This window comes from Xenopus tropicalis, chromosome 7, assembly GCF_000004195.4.
Source record: "Xenopus tropicalis strain Nigerian chromosome 7, UCB_Xtro_10.0, whole genome shotgun sequence".
Classification (NCBI taxonomy): domain Eukaryota; kingdom Metazoa; phylum Chordata; class Amphibia; order Anura; family Pipidae; genus Xenopus; species Xenopus tropicalis.
This window is the reverse complement of record NC_030683.2, coordinates 70,156,611-70,172,189: the sequence shown is the minus strand read 5'-3', so window position 1 is coordinate 70,172,189 and position 15,579 is coordinate 70,156,611. Positions and strand designations below refer to the sequence as shown.

General features: G+C 36.8%; 1 protein-coding gene across 4 annotated transcripts in view; it reads right to left on the bottom strand.

Moving 5' to 3' along the window:
• Nucleotides 1–287: 287 nt before the first annotated feature.
• The window catches only part of zbtb44 (zinc finger and BTB domain containing 44), a 39,445-nt gene continuing 24,153 nt past the window's right edge, over nt 288–15,579 (bottom strand). For 3 of the 4 annotated variants that reach the window (XM_012966742.3, XM_031905183.1, XM_031905182.1), the window contains 3 exons: nt 10,383–10,546; nt 8,860–9,160; nt 288–2,042 (listed from right to left, as the gene is read on the bottom strand). In XM_012966742.3, coding sequence (XP_012822196.1) covers nt 1,751–2,042; nt 8,860–9,160; nt 10,383–10,546 — 757 coding nt within the window. In that variant the 3' untranslated portion in view covers nt 288–1,750. 4 annotated transcript variants of the gene reach the window in all.

Genomic DNA, 15,579 nt, shown 5'->3' with positions numbered 1-15,579 from the left:
TGGTAGAGGACACATCTCATGCCATGAGCCTATATTTATAGTAGTTTCCCATTATAATAGGTTTAGAAAAATGTTAATGTAAACCTCCCCAAAGTGCCTTACAGGATCTGTATAACAGGTCTATGCCAATACTGTGTAGCTTCATTCCTATCAGTCATACTGATAAGCAGAACACACAGAGAATTAGATCAATAGTCCTGCCATTGAATCATCCTAACATTATTAAGGCAAGACAGGCAAACAAAAATTGAATTGCACAAAAAGACCTAGAAGAAACAAATCAAAACAACTTTTCAAAAATCTATATATTTTACTCTATGCTACATGGTTTTTAAAGGCACAAAAACAAACAAATATAACACAAGATGTTGTTTTGATGGTAACATTTTATATGTAGTCCTTACAGATAAACTAACAATATTAGTTTTACTCTACAGGAATAGCAGCTGCTTTGTATTTTGTTACTGAGATTTCATGTTGGTTGTTAACATATTCACTGTATAAAATTTTGAACAGATTAGTACCAGGCCATTATTTGACAAGTGCCTTGTGCTTGATGCATTTACATGATATAAGAAAGCCGCTGTCAACATTCTGAACGTGAGCAAATTCACTGTCTTTATGAAGCATGGCACAATTTACCATAGGTAGACGGTACAGGATAAAAGAAAAGACTGTATTAAAATAGTAGTATTAAGGGTATTATCAATATACTTCTTGTTGCTGGTGAAAATGTTTGGTCATAAAATTCCAACCATTAAACCATATGGAAGCCAACTGTTAAAACTGAATAAAATAATGCCAGAGGTAATAAATAACCTCAGTACCAAAACCTCTACAAGCTCTAAATAGAGTATTAAGGCCACCATGGACCACAAAATTAAAAGTAAAAAACACTTCAATCAGTTTAAAACTTTCACTTTAAAACATCACGCTTCCTATGTAGTAATTAAAAAATACCCAGCGTTGCAGTAAAAGGGATAAACTAAATAGCAGTTTAAAAAAAAAAAAAACGTATTCAACTCCTCTAATGTGCAGCACATGTACTCCAAAACCTGCAACCGTTCTTTCACCTTTATAGATGCCTTGTTCATCCCATAATAACATTCACACCCTTAAATGGCGTGTCAGTTATTGGAAATGCCTTGGTTAATACAGCTCTCCAGCACGGTACTTACACAAAAGCAGTAATACAGGTATATATTTTTACTGTACTGGAAACCAATTCACATTAATATATAATTCACCTCTTCCTTTGCAGGAACCTTCAGTAGACAAGGTATTAAAATAAGGAAACTATATAGCTGTAATATTTGTGTACAAAGAACATTACCATGTATGGAGCAAAAACAGGGGAAAATACAATTACTGAACCATTAAACAGTATGTTAACTGTTAAAATTACCTATTCTGTGACATTTTCAAGCAGAATTAGTGTCTATCTGCCATAAGCCCTACTGGAGATTCGATTAAGCGTAATATATTTGTAGTTTTCAACTAATGTTAGCGCTATTGAAATTAAATGAGATGAAAAGAGGGTATGTAGTATGCCAGCGTCCCCAGTTGCTTATATTTGTTTCCTCCAAAATATATAAAGTAAATAATAAATTGACCAAACACAGGTAATTTCCAAAGAAAGCAGAGGAAAAAACAACAAACAAGCAAAAACCAATACAAAAGAAAAAAAAAAAAAAAAAAAAAGCTAAAATTAAGTCAGGGTGCAAGGAAGATATTGTGGGTCAGTTGTTAGCTATTCAACAGCAACTGAAGCCACCTCTGTCTTTGGTGGATCTTCAATGTTTGTTTCCTCAGCTGGGCTGGGCTTTGAAGGCTCTGCCATTTCATCTTCATCCTCTTCTTTCTCTGCAAACCCTCCCACAGATCCCAGGGGAAAAGTGCTTTCACAGTTCTGTGTTGAGGAAACCTGGGAGATAACGGGCATTTGGACAGAGGAGTTGCTTTCAAAGGCATGTTCTGCCAGCTCATACTGCCCAAGGGCCTCTTCCTGCTCCTGGCTCAAATAATCCGGCACTAGGAAATCGCTAGGAGAAGGGAGACACAGAAGAATCATATCACCATTACAGTTATGCTTAGATTAACTTTTTTTCCACAGAACAAGTAAACTCAAATTCCTTCAACTGAAAGGGGTTACTTAAGCTTAATTATACAAAAATAACACACTCAAAGTGAGGAGTTATTAATAGCCTTTATACAAGAAAATGCTGTGCCACATGAGAATTTTGAAAATTTGAAAAACTTGAAAAACTCATTGAAAAGCTGCATAAATTTTGCCTAGGACAAATCCCATTGACTTCAACATGAACTCACAAGCTTTTAGAAAGTGTTTTAAAGTAATTGAAATATAATGTACTGTGGCCCTGCACTGGTAAAACTAGGGTGTTTGCTTCAGGAACACTACTATAGTTTATATAAATAAGCTGCTGTGCAGCCATGGGGGCAGCCATTCAAGCTGGAAAAAGGAGAAAAGGCACAGGCACATAGCAGATAACAGATAAGACACCATTGTATTCTACAGGGTTTTTCTGTTAGCTGCTATATAACCTGTGCCTTTTCTTCTTTTGAATGGCTGCCCCCATGGCTACACACCAGGGTTTATATAAACTCTAGTAATGTTTCTGAAGCAAACACAAAACTTTTACCAGTGCAGGGCAGCATTATAGTTTAACTTCTTTGAAATATATACATTTTTTGGTGTTACTGTTCTTTTAATAAATATCGAACATTCAAGTTTTAGAAACCACTAGTTGAATTCACTGGTTTTAGCTCGATATCGATTAGCTCATTTGGTGGCCTTAAGCGAATCTTACCATGTTTGGCCACCTTTAGTTTAGTGTATGGTTTGTAATCACTAGTACATCTGCTTATCATAACAGGGTTCGTAAGAAAGTCCTAATCAGCCCATGAAAATGTACATCCCTAATGCCCTTTAGGCATTTATTTTCTTCTTTTTTATTTAGTAGTGACTAATAAACTGTAGCAGCTACTGAACATGCTACATTTTGGAAAGTATTGGGAATCCTGTGAATGAAACAATCCTAAACACATGGCAGGCTGTGGCAAAAGCTTATAAATGACCCCTAGCCATAGCCAAGTGGCCTACTCAGAATTGCCTTCAGTTGGCAGAAAACATTTATTTATGTATAGATATATAGTTCTGGTAGAATGCTTTTCTTCACTGCCAAAAAAGTTACTATTACTTACTGTGCTAGCATGAGGGAATTAATTTCCTAATATTCCTATAACTGTGCATATTTCTTTTCTAGCAAACAACAGAACTTTTTGTTTTATGGCAGAAAATCTAGATACACAGGATAAAGGGGCATCTATCATAGGAAAATTGTTTCCCCCACTGAAGATGTGAGCTTATCGAGCACACACTCTGGTCAGGGGAAACAATACTATTTTGCCCAAAAATAGCTTGGAAAGAGTACTATGCTGTACAAACCCTGAGGGGAGCTTCTGGTTTGGGCTGCCATGTTAGAACTCTATTTACAGAGAAGCAGGGCACTCAGTATTATAAAAGTAGCATTTAGTAACATGCAGTTTAACCCAACTCCTTTTGGCCCCCCTCAAGGGTCTTTGTCAGGGGCACAGACAAAACAGCAAAATATTTTTGTTGACTATTAGACCCCAACTCTGGTGGGGGAAACAGTTATAGGTATTCTTTAAAGCCTGTGTCTCATAGGACAAACCAGGATGAAATACCATTTGAAAAGTTCATTTACATTAATTACACTGCAGCTTGGCATACACGTGGTCAACCTGACAGTGAATACAAAATATTAAGGTGTAAGGCAAAATAAGCAAATGCACTGAACTAATAAAAGAACTATGAGTAAAAAAAACCCCCAGAAAACCAGAAAAGCTTGAGTAAAACAAGAAATAGAATTAGAAAAAAGGGTGTATACTTTTGTTCACAGCTTCACTTTAAAATGTAAGCAAAATATAAATGTATTTCATCTGCTTAAATTTTTTTTTAATTTTCTCAAAGAGGGCATTTGATTATGTAGGCAACCAATCAGCCTCTATCCTGATATTGTATGCATCCAGATAACAAACAGGAAACAAACTTAGCACTAGGAATTATTTCTCCTTTAAAGGCAAACATGCATTTTAAATTTAGGCGATTCAGACATGAGTTTTAATACCAAAAACTACTGTTATATATAAGGAACGGCTGACGATATTAATGTTTAATAATTGAAGCAAAAGGAAAAGGTCCATCATTGGTTACCCATGTGCTGCCCCACCTGCTTACAGAACTGCATACTCAAATAGATATAACTCTTTTTTGCTCCATTCAGGAAACGCAAAGACTTTCACCTGACAATGGCAGGCCGACTGAATGTTTGGGTTCAATGAGTAAAAAAAAAGAGGTGATTTACACCTGATTGTCCCCACTGTAAAATGTGTTCTGAAATGAGTGTCTAGCTAAATATACCTATTATACAAAGTGTCAGAGGCAGTAATATTTAACACAAATAATGTTATCTAATTGTTAATGAAATCAGCATCTGACTGTCCCGTTATCACCGCCATTGGTCAACTACATGTACTACAGACACAATGTATTTTTTTTTTTTAAATTACATTGTGTATATTGCAAATAATTAATTCTACCAATTTAAAATGTCAACATTCGATTCTTGAATAAATAAGTATATTTTTTTAAATTGTAATATTGATATGTAGGCAGCTATCTCAGGCCATTGCACCTGATCATGTGCTTTAAGAAAAAGACAGTTCTGCGCCATTCCACTGCTTTCAGACAGCTATTGTTTCCCCCATTTATTGTTACGAAAAGCTGCCTCTCACTGTATTTAATGCACTTGGGGCTAAAGTTCCCATTGCCTCTAACTGTATTTAATGTATTTGTGGAGTCACTAACTTCTACGTGATAGGAAAATGCCAACTAAGAAGAGACTGAAGTTTATCAGAGCACTTGCCTTGTGTCAAATTTCCAAATGATATATAAAAAAATATATGTTTGCTCTTTTCAAAAACTAGTTTTAGTACAAAATTCTGCTGGAAAAGTATGTAGGCTGCTTTTAAAAAAAAACAAAAAAACTAAAGACACTAAAGACAGACTGCTGAGGGGGAAAGTAAAAAGGAACTTGAAGATTTACAACAATTCATATTACCATGACTTGTAGTGCAGAGACTATAAAGTTTTAACTGGGGGGTGGAAAGGAGCTACACACTGTGGTTCCATTTACTTTAACCTTCATTTTTTTTTCTTTTTTTGCAATTCCTTCTAAGCTACTCCCTAATTCAGCATAACAACTACTCTACATTCTACAACACTGGGCCATATTAAAACACATTTTGTTATGTACGAAAAGAGGTAATTTATAGAAATGTCACTGTTTGACCTGCAGCTGACTGAAAAAAAACTTATCACTGCCAGGTTTAAGGATACTGCCTATGTGTACACTTTAATCGAAAGCCACACTCAGTAAAATCACAGTTAGTTATGTAATGATTTCATGTGAATGTGCTTGAAAAAAGTTATGTAAAAACTGTGTTTAGAGCTGCCCTTTTTTTTAAACCAGAATTCCTTGCAGCCTGCATCCCACTGTGTCCCATTGATTTCTACAGGTTACATCAGATCTGAGCTGGTGTAAAATAACTGCATTATTTTATGGGTTAGTGACCCATTATATTGCACACATTTATAAATAAGGAAATTAACTCTTTGCTACACATATGCCAACTATTTTACATTAACTTTAGGGCAATAAAAGATGGGGTGTTTTGCTGCAAAAGTTAAATTACAAACAACAAGACATTACACATGCCAGTAATTTATTTATATATAAATATATTTCATATATTTAGTGATTATATTATATCTATAACTCACCTGCAACAATTTACATTGCTGCCAATGGAAAGCATATTGAAAGCTTTGTCACCAGCAATTTAGAATGGGCAACTAAATGCCCCATTTGTCACTACTTTGGGCATAAAACATTTAAAAAAATTTTTTAGTATAAATATGAGTTTGCATCAGCGTTGATTTATACATAATTGATCTTGCCAGGGAAATGTAATCAAGCAAAAACCCAGACAACCCTGTAGTAGCACTAGATGTAATCTTTTTGTTGCTAAAGCATTCAATACAGTACTACACAGATTACCGGTTAGATTAAGGAACATGGCCTGAAATAGAGAACTGGCCAAAGGATAACTCACAAAGAGTTCACATTTGTATTTGTTTATTAATGAGGTTGGCATTGTAAGCATTGTCATTATTTTTGGTGATGATATTAAATTGGGCAAAACTATAAGTTCCATGCAGGATGCTGCCATTTTGCGTGAGCAATTTGACTAAATTAGAGAACAGGGCAGCACATTGGCAGATAAGATTCAATATTAACAAATACTGTAGAAATAAAAAATACACTAATTGGAAGTGCGTAGGGCGCCTCGTTAATTGAGTATTTCTGTGGATTACAAATAGTAACACTAAACATTGTCAGTCAGTGGTTATTAAGTGAATAAAACACAGTCATATATAAAAAAAAAAAAAGAGCATAAACTCGAGGGAAACTACTTTTTACAACATTTAAGTTAAGTTAAAAAAGTAAATTAGCTGGATATTACCTGCAAAAGCCAGTTCTAACAAGTTTATATAAACAATGTCATAAACCAATGAGGGAAAAACAAGGTCATGGCCCCATTTTTCTTGCCAGCAAAATACTTGGTTTGTAAAGCTGCATTAAACTTAAATTGCGAATGAAAAGAAATAAACAGCAAAAATAGTCAGTCATAAAATAATTGAAGACAGCATGTCTTATAACAGGAAGTGTGTGTCATTCTATCAGGATGCAAGAGATTTCTTGCCTAGATATTTCTCCAATGCATTCCTTTTGAGTACAAAACAGTTGCATACTAATGACACACAGGTGCACAAAAAAAAAACAAAAAAAACACAGGACTGGGTCACATGTTACAATTGATTAGATAGTTAGAAAGCTTATGACACATTTGCATTTACGTTAATGCTCTCCTGTGATAAAATCAAACACCTGCCTGCCAACAGCTTAGATTTTTAACTTCTAGGTTGTATGGCAACAAGCAGCACAGCAAAATCAAGAGTCAACAGGAAAGCTGACAGGGAGTTAAATTAAGGGGAATGCTGCACTTTACATATATATAACGTATGTCTATGAAGATTTTCATTCATCCAGGTCATGGTATATCTAGTATAAATAAATTTGAAGCAACTGGACTTGTTTAGTAATCATTGAAGACGTTTCACTACTCATCCGAGCAGCTTCTTCAGTTCAACTGACTGGTATGGGAAGTCCTCAGCATATATACTCTTCCACTAATCCAATCAGAATGGCACTATGTAACTCTTCAGAAAGGTGACATCTGAAACTCACAGAGGTGTGAATGCTGCTCGCATGAGTAGTGAAACGTCTTCAATGATTACTAAACAAGTCCAGTTGCTTCAAATTTATTTATACTAGATACATATATATAACATATGTTATAAATAAGCTTGCTTACACTGCAAAAGTTCACCATGAAACAAAACTACAGGTTTTTAAAATGAGTCTGTGTGCCGTTATACAGGGTGTAGCATGGCAGTTACAACTTCAAATGAAGCTAAAAATTCTCAATTGGAACAACAGGGACATGGAAGTTTATCTACTGTGGCAGTAGACTCTAACTGAAACATTCTACATTTTAAGCTGTATCCTATGAAAGTGCAGCCTCATTGACTGCTTCAAGAAAAACACAAAATGGCTTGCAGGGGCACTCAGAACTGTCCACTTCACTGAAACGTGATCCATCGATCATCTAGTTGAAGTTGGGAGAAATTCCAAATAAATAGTGTATTTCCAGAAATTTCTAGTATGTAAGAGTATTCTAATCACTTTTACAACTTTTTTACCTGTATGAATTCTCAGAAAAAATTTTAGGTAACCACTTTTTTTTTAAACAAATGGGCCCCTAAGTCACTTTTATTATTTTTGAATACTTTGATGGCTACACTCTATCTTTATATAAATACCTTGCTGTGCAATGTAGCAGGAATGTATAACATATACATGCATATCATTGTGACGGCTAAGGATTTTATTTTAAATTATTCATTATATCATTATTACTCATAATAGACTGTTAAAGAAAAGTATACATATATATGTAATACTGTATACATGTATAAAAGCAAAGCAATATGGTTTTACTAAGTTGTGGGTGTGCCTGTGTGTTCTGAAGGATGATGTTCTAAAATGATCGTAAAGTAAATCTGACACCTATTAACATTTTGCACTTCATATACTTCCATGCAAGTTATATATGCGTGTTTTTTTTTTTTGTGCCTTCTTAAATTTATTTTTTGCTGTGCTTTCCTCACACACAGGAGGCGGTGGTAGGTCTTTAAGAGAACACATTTGGAGCATTGCAGTTTGTCTTGAATCTAAATGCACCTTGGGCAGAAAAAAAGTGGTTATAATGTGGGTCTTGGGGTTAATTTATTGATTAATATATTTACCTGTGCAATTTATTTTCCATATAAAGTAACACTGCTATGTATGTAAGGGATTATTTGACTACCCTAAAATTAAAAATACATGATGGAAGCACTGCCCCCAATGGAGCATATTGGCTGGAAACAAATTTGCAAGGAAAGCGCACCAAAAACATGTGACATGGGACAACATATATGCACTTGCAAAGAGGTATAGGAGGATTAAAAAGCCAGATTCACTGTGGGGAAAAAGCTATTTGGAGAGACATTTTTAATTCTATTTTTCCCTTTGACAGAGGATTTCAACACTAAGCTCTGATTCTCTGGTGACTTCTTTTTGTGCACCTCACCTGCTCTGGAAGTAGTTTGCTAGCTCTGACGCTTCGTGGTTCAGGCTCCTCAGGTGCACGATTAAATTTCCAGAGTTGGTGAACATGGCGCCACATGTTTTGCACTCGTATATCCGAGGCTTGCGGATAATGTGCCGGGAAACCCTCATGTGGTGTTTGTATTCCCCGAAGGAAGTGAATGTTGCACTACATATCTGGCACCGGAAACAGCGTTTACCTTCGTGTTTCAGCCGATGCATCTTTAGGGAGTAAGCCCGAGTGAATTTTTTCCCGCAGCGGTCACACTGAAATGGTTTAATTCCTAAGGGTACAAAGAAAGAGGTGATAAATAAAATACTAAAAAATGCACAAACAAAAATGCTAAAGCTTATTTAGAGTTTTTTCTCTCAAATTTCAAAAAGCTGTTAAAGTGTAAATAAAGCCTTAAACTTTTATTCCTTTGGATTAATTAAACTGAATAGGTCTGTTGTCCATCTACAGAAGCACTGCACTTAAGGTTAAGGCTACTGCCAGATGGGCTGGTTCTTGGCCTTCATTTTCGTGCCAAAATCTGTTCCATGTATATACACCCAAGCTGATGCAGGGCAGACACAAGTGGTAGCAGAGGCAAGTGAATCAACTGATTCCCGGCCTGTCCAGCCTGGCAGTAGCCTAATACACTTGATACCCCTGCTTTTGCACTTTTGAAATATAGGATCCAAATGGTACTCATGCTCTGTGTAAAAAATCCATAAAAAAAAATGTGTAGGGTGTTAGTTGCTCTGCACAACAGGTACTACAAAATTATTCTCACTGCTCACTGTATTGGTAATAACAGCCTTGGTTTTTAATTTTGTCAATGTACTTTGACAGTTTTGGCATCCATCAGGGTCAACAATTTTGGAAACACAGCATATTTTATTCATTAGGTAACAAGGGGTTCCAAACTGTGCATTGGGCCTGAGAAAATGTACAGTGCTTCCTTTCCTTTTTAAAACAGCAAGCCAAGGTGGCTAAATAGAGTGTTTCCACCATTTGGTGGCATTTGGGTGTAACAGAATAGTTTCTGATATATGGTTTGTGACTCAGGGTAAATTCCACATCAATAATCATTGACCTAAGGCAAGTGTAATTCTCGCTTACACAGAAACATGAGCAAACTTCTGCCCAAGCCTAGTTACCCTGAGTAACCAGCTTTGATCAGCCGAGAATGCCGAAAGCAAACACCTGATTTGTTGATATAGGTTACAAGACAGGTAGACTTTTGCCAATGCGACTACACAATACAACGAATAACTTTCTTCTTGTCTGAGCATTATGTAAAATATATAGTTATGTAAAGATTAATAAAACTTAGCTTTGGTATGATTTTAGGTTTTAGTTTCAGCAAAATGATGTATACCAAAATTTAAAATTTTTTCAAATAAAAAAATATGGCAATAGAAGAACTGGGAAAGTAAATCTTATTTGGAAAAAAACAGGAAATCAAGGTCATACTAATCAATTTATAATTAGTTTGTCTAATAAGAAAATCTAAGACTTACCAGAATGTATGAGCATGTGCTGCTTCAAATTCTGAATCCGTGTAAAGCGTACACCGCAGGTGGGGCACTGAAAAGGTCTATCTGGACCATTTGGGCTAGGGCGTTCCGTGCTGCTTGTGGTAGGAGCCAAGTATAGCTGGTAAGGATACTGAACATTTTCCAATCTAAAAAAAGCAAAAAAAAATAATTACACCCACTATTGTGTTTGTTAAGAAATTCTGATAACATCAGGGAGACCAGCCATCCTGGTTACTGCAGTTTTTAAAACTGCAAATAGACTGAGTAGCAGAGAAAAATGACAAAAACTATTGACAATTTACAGGCAGTTAAACACCATAAACAAATGTACATATGGTTTACTCTCAAACACCATAAACATAGACAAGTTAACTGGTTTGTGATAAAACTGACCATGGTGTGGGTACTGTGATAAATTGCAAGCTCCACTGTAAAGCTCAGCAGAACACGATGGTACTATAAAATAGCAATAATAACACATTTAACTATGTGCAATACACTGCTCTATTGGAGCTTTAACTTGCTTTCTGATTTATCAAAAATCAGGACAACTGTTAAAGGAATACTGCCATGGGAAAACATTTTTTTTTCAAAATGCATCTGTTAATAGAGCTTCTTCAGCATTAAATTCCATTTTTCAAAAACACACACAAACAGATTTTTTTTATCATTTTGAAATTTCACATGGGGCTAGCCATATTCTTCATTTCCCAGTGTGCTATGTGACCTATGCTCTGCTAAACTTCAGTCACACTTTACTGCTGAGCTGCAAGTTGGAGTACTATCACCACCCTCCCACCAGCTGATCAGCTGAACAATGGGAAGGTAGCAAGATCGCAGCTCCCAGTAGATATCAGAATAGCACTCAATAGTAAGAAATCCAAGTCCGGCCTGGGACTCCTCCAGTTACATGGGAGTAGGAGAAACAATAGGCAGTTCTAATGTGTAGCGCTGTTCTAATGTGTAGTGGTGGCTTTTTCTGAAAGCTCAGTCACAATGCACCGAGATGACTGCCTACACACCGATATTACAACTAAAAAAAAAACACATTTGTTGGTTCAGGAATAACAATTTAAATGGTAGGGTGAATTACGCGTTATGTAAATTACAGAATCCCTTTAATGTGTTAAACGTGTTTAACTGGATTAAAATCAGGTAAAAAGTTGAGTGCAAAAAAAATCTCATTGTTTCATAAATGTTCAACAAGTCTGTAAAATCCCAATTTTTAATAAACTTGAAAAAATAAACAAAATCTAGCAAACTTTTTGAATACTTTAGATAAACTTCCCATAGTTTTTCCTCAAAATTTTTTTTTTTTTTTTTATTAATCTCAATTTATGGAGACACAGAACTTTACTGCTAAAGGGCTCTAGTTATCATGGGCTGGACCAGAAGCCCAAAACATAATGTACAACATTTTTAGCCTATTTTTAGCCTATTTATCTATGCCCTTATCCTTTCCCGCTTAGACTACTGCAATCTCCTACTAACCGGCCTCCCAGACTCCCACCTCACTCCCCTGCAATCAATCTTAAACTCTGCTGCCAGGATCCTCCTGCTCTCTCCTAAGAGGGATCCAGCTCAGCCTCAATTAAGCTCACTAGCATGGCTGCCTGTCAAGCAAAGGATAGCTTACAAAATCCTTCTGCTGACATTCAAAGCTCTTCACTCCTCTGCTCCTCACTACATTTCTTCACTGGTCTCCCTACATGTTCCTGGTCGTCTCCTCCGCTCCTCTCAGAGCCTCCGTCTCTTTACACCATCCACACCCACTGCGCTCTCTCGTCTTAAACCTTTCTATCTCGCTGCTCCTTACCTCTGGAACTCTATCCCTGAATCCCTCCGTAGGGAAAACTCACCCACTCTCTTTAAGAAAAAAATCACCTGTTACCTTCTGGAGCACTAAGACATTTTTGCCCAGTCCTGCGCTTAAGGGCAAATGCCCATACCTGATGCACTCTTACCTTCCAGTTTGTGCCTGTATGTCACCCGACCACTCAGATTGTAAGCTCTACGGGGCAGGGACCTCCTTCCTACTGTGTCTCATACCACATGGCACTTTATATATATATATATATATATATGTATTTATTGTATTTATTTATTATATCACTTGTCCTCCCTGTGTGTAATTTTGTATTCTGTAAGACTGTACAGCGCTGCGTACCCTTGTGGCGCTTTATAAATAAAGTTATACATACATACATACATACAAGAATACCTAATTCCTTGAAGCTTAAAAGAACAGTAACAACAACAAATTAAAGCAGGGCTGTGGAGTTGGTAGATAAATTCTCCGACTCCGACTCCTCAGTTTCTGATACTTCCGACTCCGACTCCTCTGTTTTTAATATGCTAATGTATTTTATACATTCATTGAAGGAAAGGAAGGAGACATACATGTCATTTAACCACAGAACTACTGGCTAGGAAGCCAACACTCTACTGTATTGCCCAAGTAATTAATTATGACTGTTTGTGAATTGGGACATTTAAACTTGCTTTTTTTTTTTTTTTATCCCCATTTAAATTTAGTAGGAGTCGGTTCATTTTTTGCCGACTCCGACTCCAGGTACCCAAAATTGACTCCAACTCCGACTCTGACTCCGACTCCACAGCCCTGAATTAAAGTGTATAAAAGTAATTACAATATGCAATTTACAATTACAATTTACTATTGCCCTGCACTGGTGCATCTGCCTCAGAAACACTACTATAGTTTATATAAATACCCTGCTGTGTAGCCATGGGGACAGCCATTCAAAGGAGACACAGGTAAAATAGCAGATACCAGATAAAACACCATTGTATTCTACAGAGCTTATCTGTTATCTACTATGAAACCTGTGTTGTTAAGACACTCACTTATGACGGGTAAGTTCTGCATAAAGGGACACATAAAATCCCCCAGTGTCCCCTATAAAGACAACCCAAGGCAGGTGAGGTAGGAGATAAAGGTATAAAAATAATATATATGCAAGGTATAAAGCAGAATATAAAAGTCAAATATACCATCTTATAAAATCACAAGGGCCAGACATGATAGTGCTGACTAGCTGACTAAGCCCCCACATGCACTTTGCTATTTGCACAGCTGGAACCACAGAGCACACAGAAAGTTGTAAAAGGGGTATCATATACTTTTTAGATAAGGAATGTCATCCTCTATAAAAGGCGAAGACTTTCAGGGTCTCACTTGAAGCTGTTAGTGACACATTTCAGTCGTTGTTCTGTGTTGCTGAAAGCTTCCACAAGACTCTGTGTTTGCTTGATTAATAAAGAAATAACTTGATTAACTGAGACACTTGTCTCAGGGTCTTGTTGTATTGTAAGGTTCTGGCCGGTTAAAATTACCAACAGTGTCTTTTCTCCTTTTTTCTGGCTTGAATAGCTACCCCCATGGTGTAAAATCCAGATTTTACACCATTGTTTTCTAAATGGCATTTAGAGGATATAAAAAAAACTAAGGGATTTATCCCCGGCAACTTTTTTTGCATGCAAGTGACCCCTACATAAATCAAGTCAAAGGCAATAAAAAATATATGAGGAGAAACCATATGCAAACAATGAGTATAGCAGGATTAAGAGCCCAAAACAAATCCCCTAGGGCAAATAATGCAAAGATAGAGGGAAAAAAGATTGAAATTGTTCAAAAAAGCAAATTAACACTGTACAGGTATGGGATCCCTTACGCGGAAACCTGTTATCCAAAAAGTTCTTAATTACAGAAAGGCCATCTCCCATAGAATCCAATATAAGCAAATAATTCTGTAATAATAAAACAGTACTTGTACTTGATCCCAACTAAGATATAATTAATCCTTATTGGGGGCAGAACAATACTATAGGGTTTATTTAATATTTAAATGATTTCATGATTTATTGGAAGATTTATTGGAAGTTATGGAGATCCAAATAACGGAAAGATCCCTTATCCGGAAAACCCCAGGTCCCGAGCATTCTGGATAACAGGTCCCATGCCTGTACCATATAAAGCCATGTTGAGGTAGAGACATACTTAAAACATGTCTTTTGCAAATATGAGTTAAACAAAGTGTGCATTGCCTATTAGGGTAAATGGAAACAGGAAAACACAAAACAAATGGTGGGAAAACAGTTTTCTAACCAGGATTGCCCGATTGGACAGGCTTGATTTTCCTGTCAGAACGAAGACTGCATCCTCTCACTGATGTAGTCCTCGCTCCAATGGCTTGTATCCCTATATTGTAATGGCCTACCTTAGGTGGGCATAATGAGGGCAAAATCTGTTCATTTGGCGACCTCGCCAAATGAACAGATCGTAAAGTATATGGCCACCGTAAGAGCTATGGTAATTCTAACTACTGCTGCAGGTCGCTACCAGTTGTAAGCCTGCCTGGTGTGCCATACTGCCTCATTTACGTATAAATCCAAGTCTATTATATATAGAAGTCCTGTAATTATAGCCTAATTTTGAAAGACACAAACAGCAATAGAAGTTCATAAATCTCTAAATCTCTGGCAACAAAATGAATCGCCGGTGAAAAGGCATATGTGTTGCTTCCTTTTCCACAGTCGTGTGAGTTGCCTGCAGGACAAAACTTTGCAAAAACTAAGCAAATCATGTGTCTTTCCGCCAACCATTTACTTTGTTGCCAGTGAAAAGGCATTTCAGAGATTAGTCACCGACAATAGCAGAAATTTATTGTGGACGACCAGTCTCTCTATGGGGAATTAGTATCAGTACTGAGATTACCTGGCCCATGCATTGTTCACACCTTAAATTCAGACTATAACCCCCCACATTGTTCATATCTTAAATTCATACTGTAAGCCCCTGCATTGTTCACACCTTAAATTCAGACTGTAAGCCCCCAAATTGTTCACACCTTAAATTTAGACAGTAAACCCATGCATTGTTCACCCATGTGAAGCCCTGCACTGTGTGCACCTCAAATTTAGAATTAGGGCAATGGCACACAGGGAGATTTTTTGCCCTGGGTTCTTAGCTACCACAGCTATGCCTTCCCACTGGTGGTCCTGAACGGTTACTTGCATGGCCTGAAAGGTTTGCTGTCTCCTGCATTTCTCTGTATGTGCCTTGCCCTACTCTGTCAGTGTGTACCATACTCTGTCTGCCCCATGCTCCGTGTGTCCTATACTCTCTGTTTTCCATACTCTGCTTGCCCTGTGTGTGCCA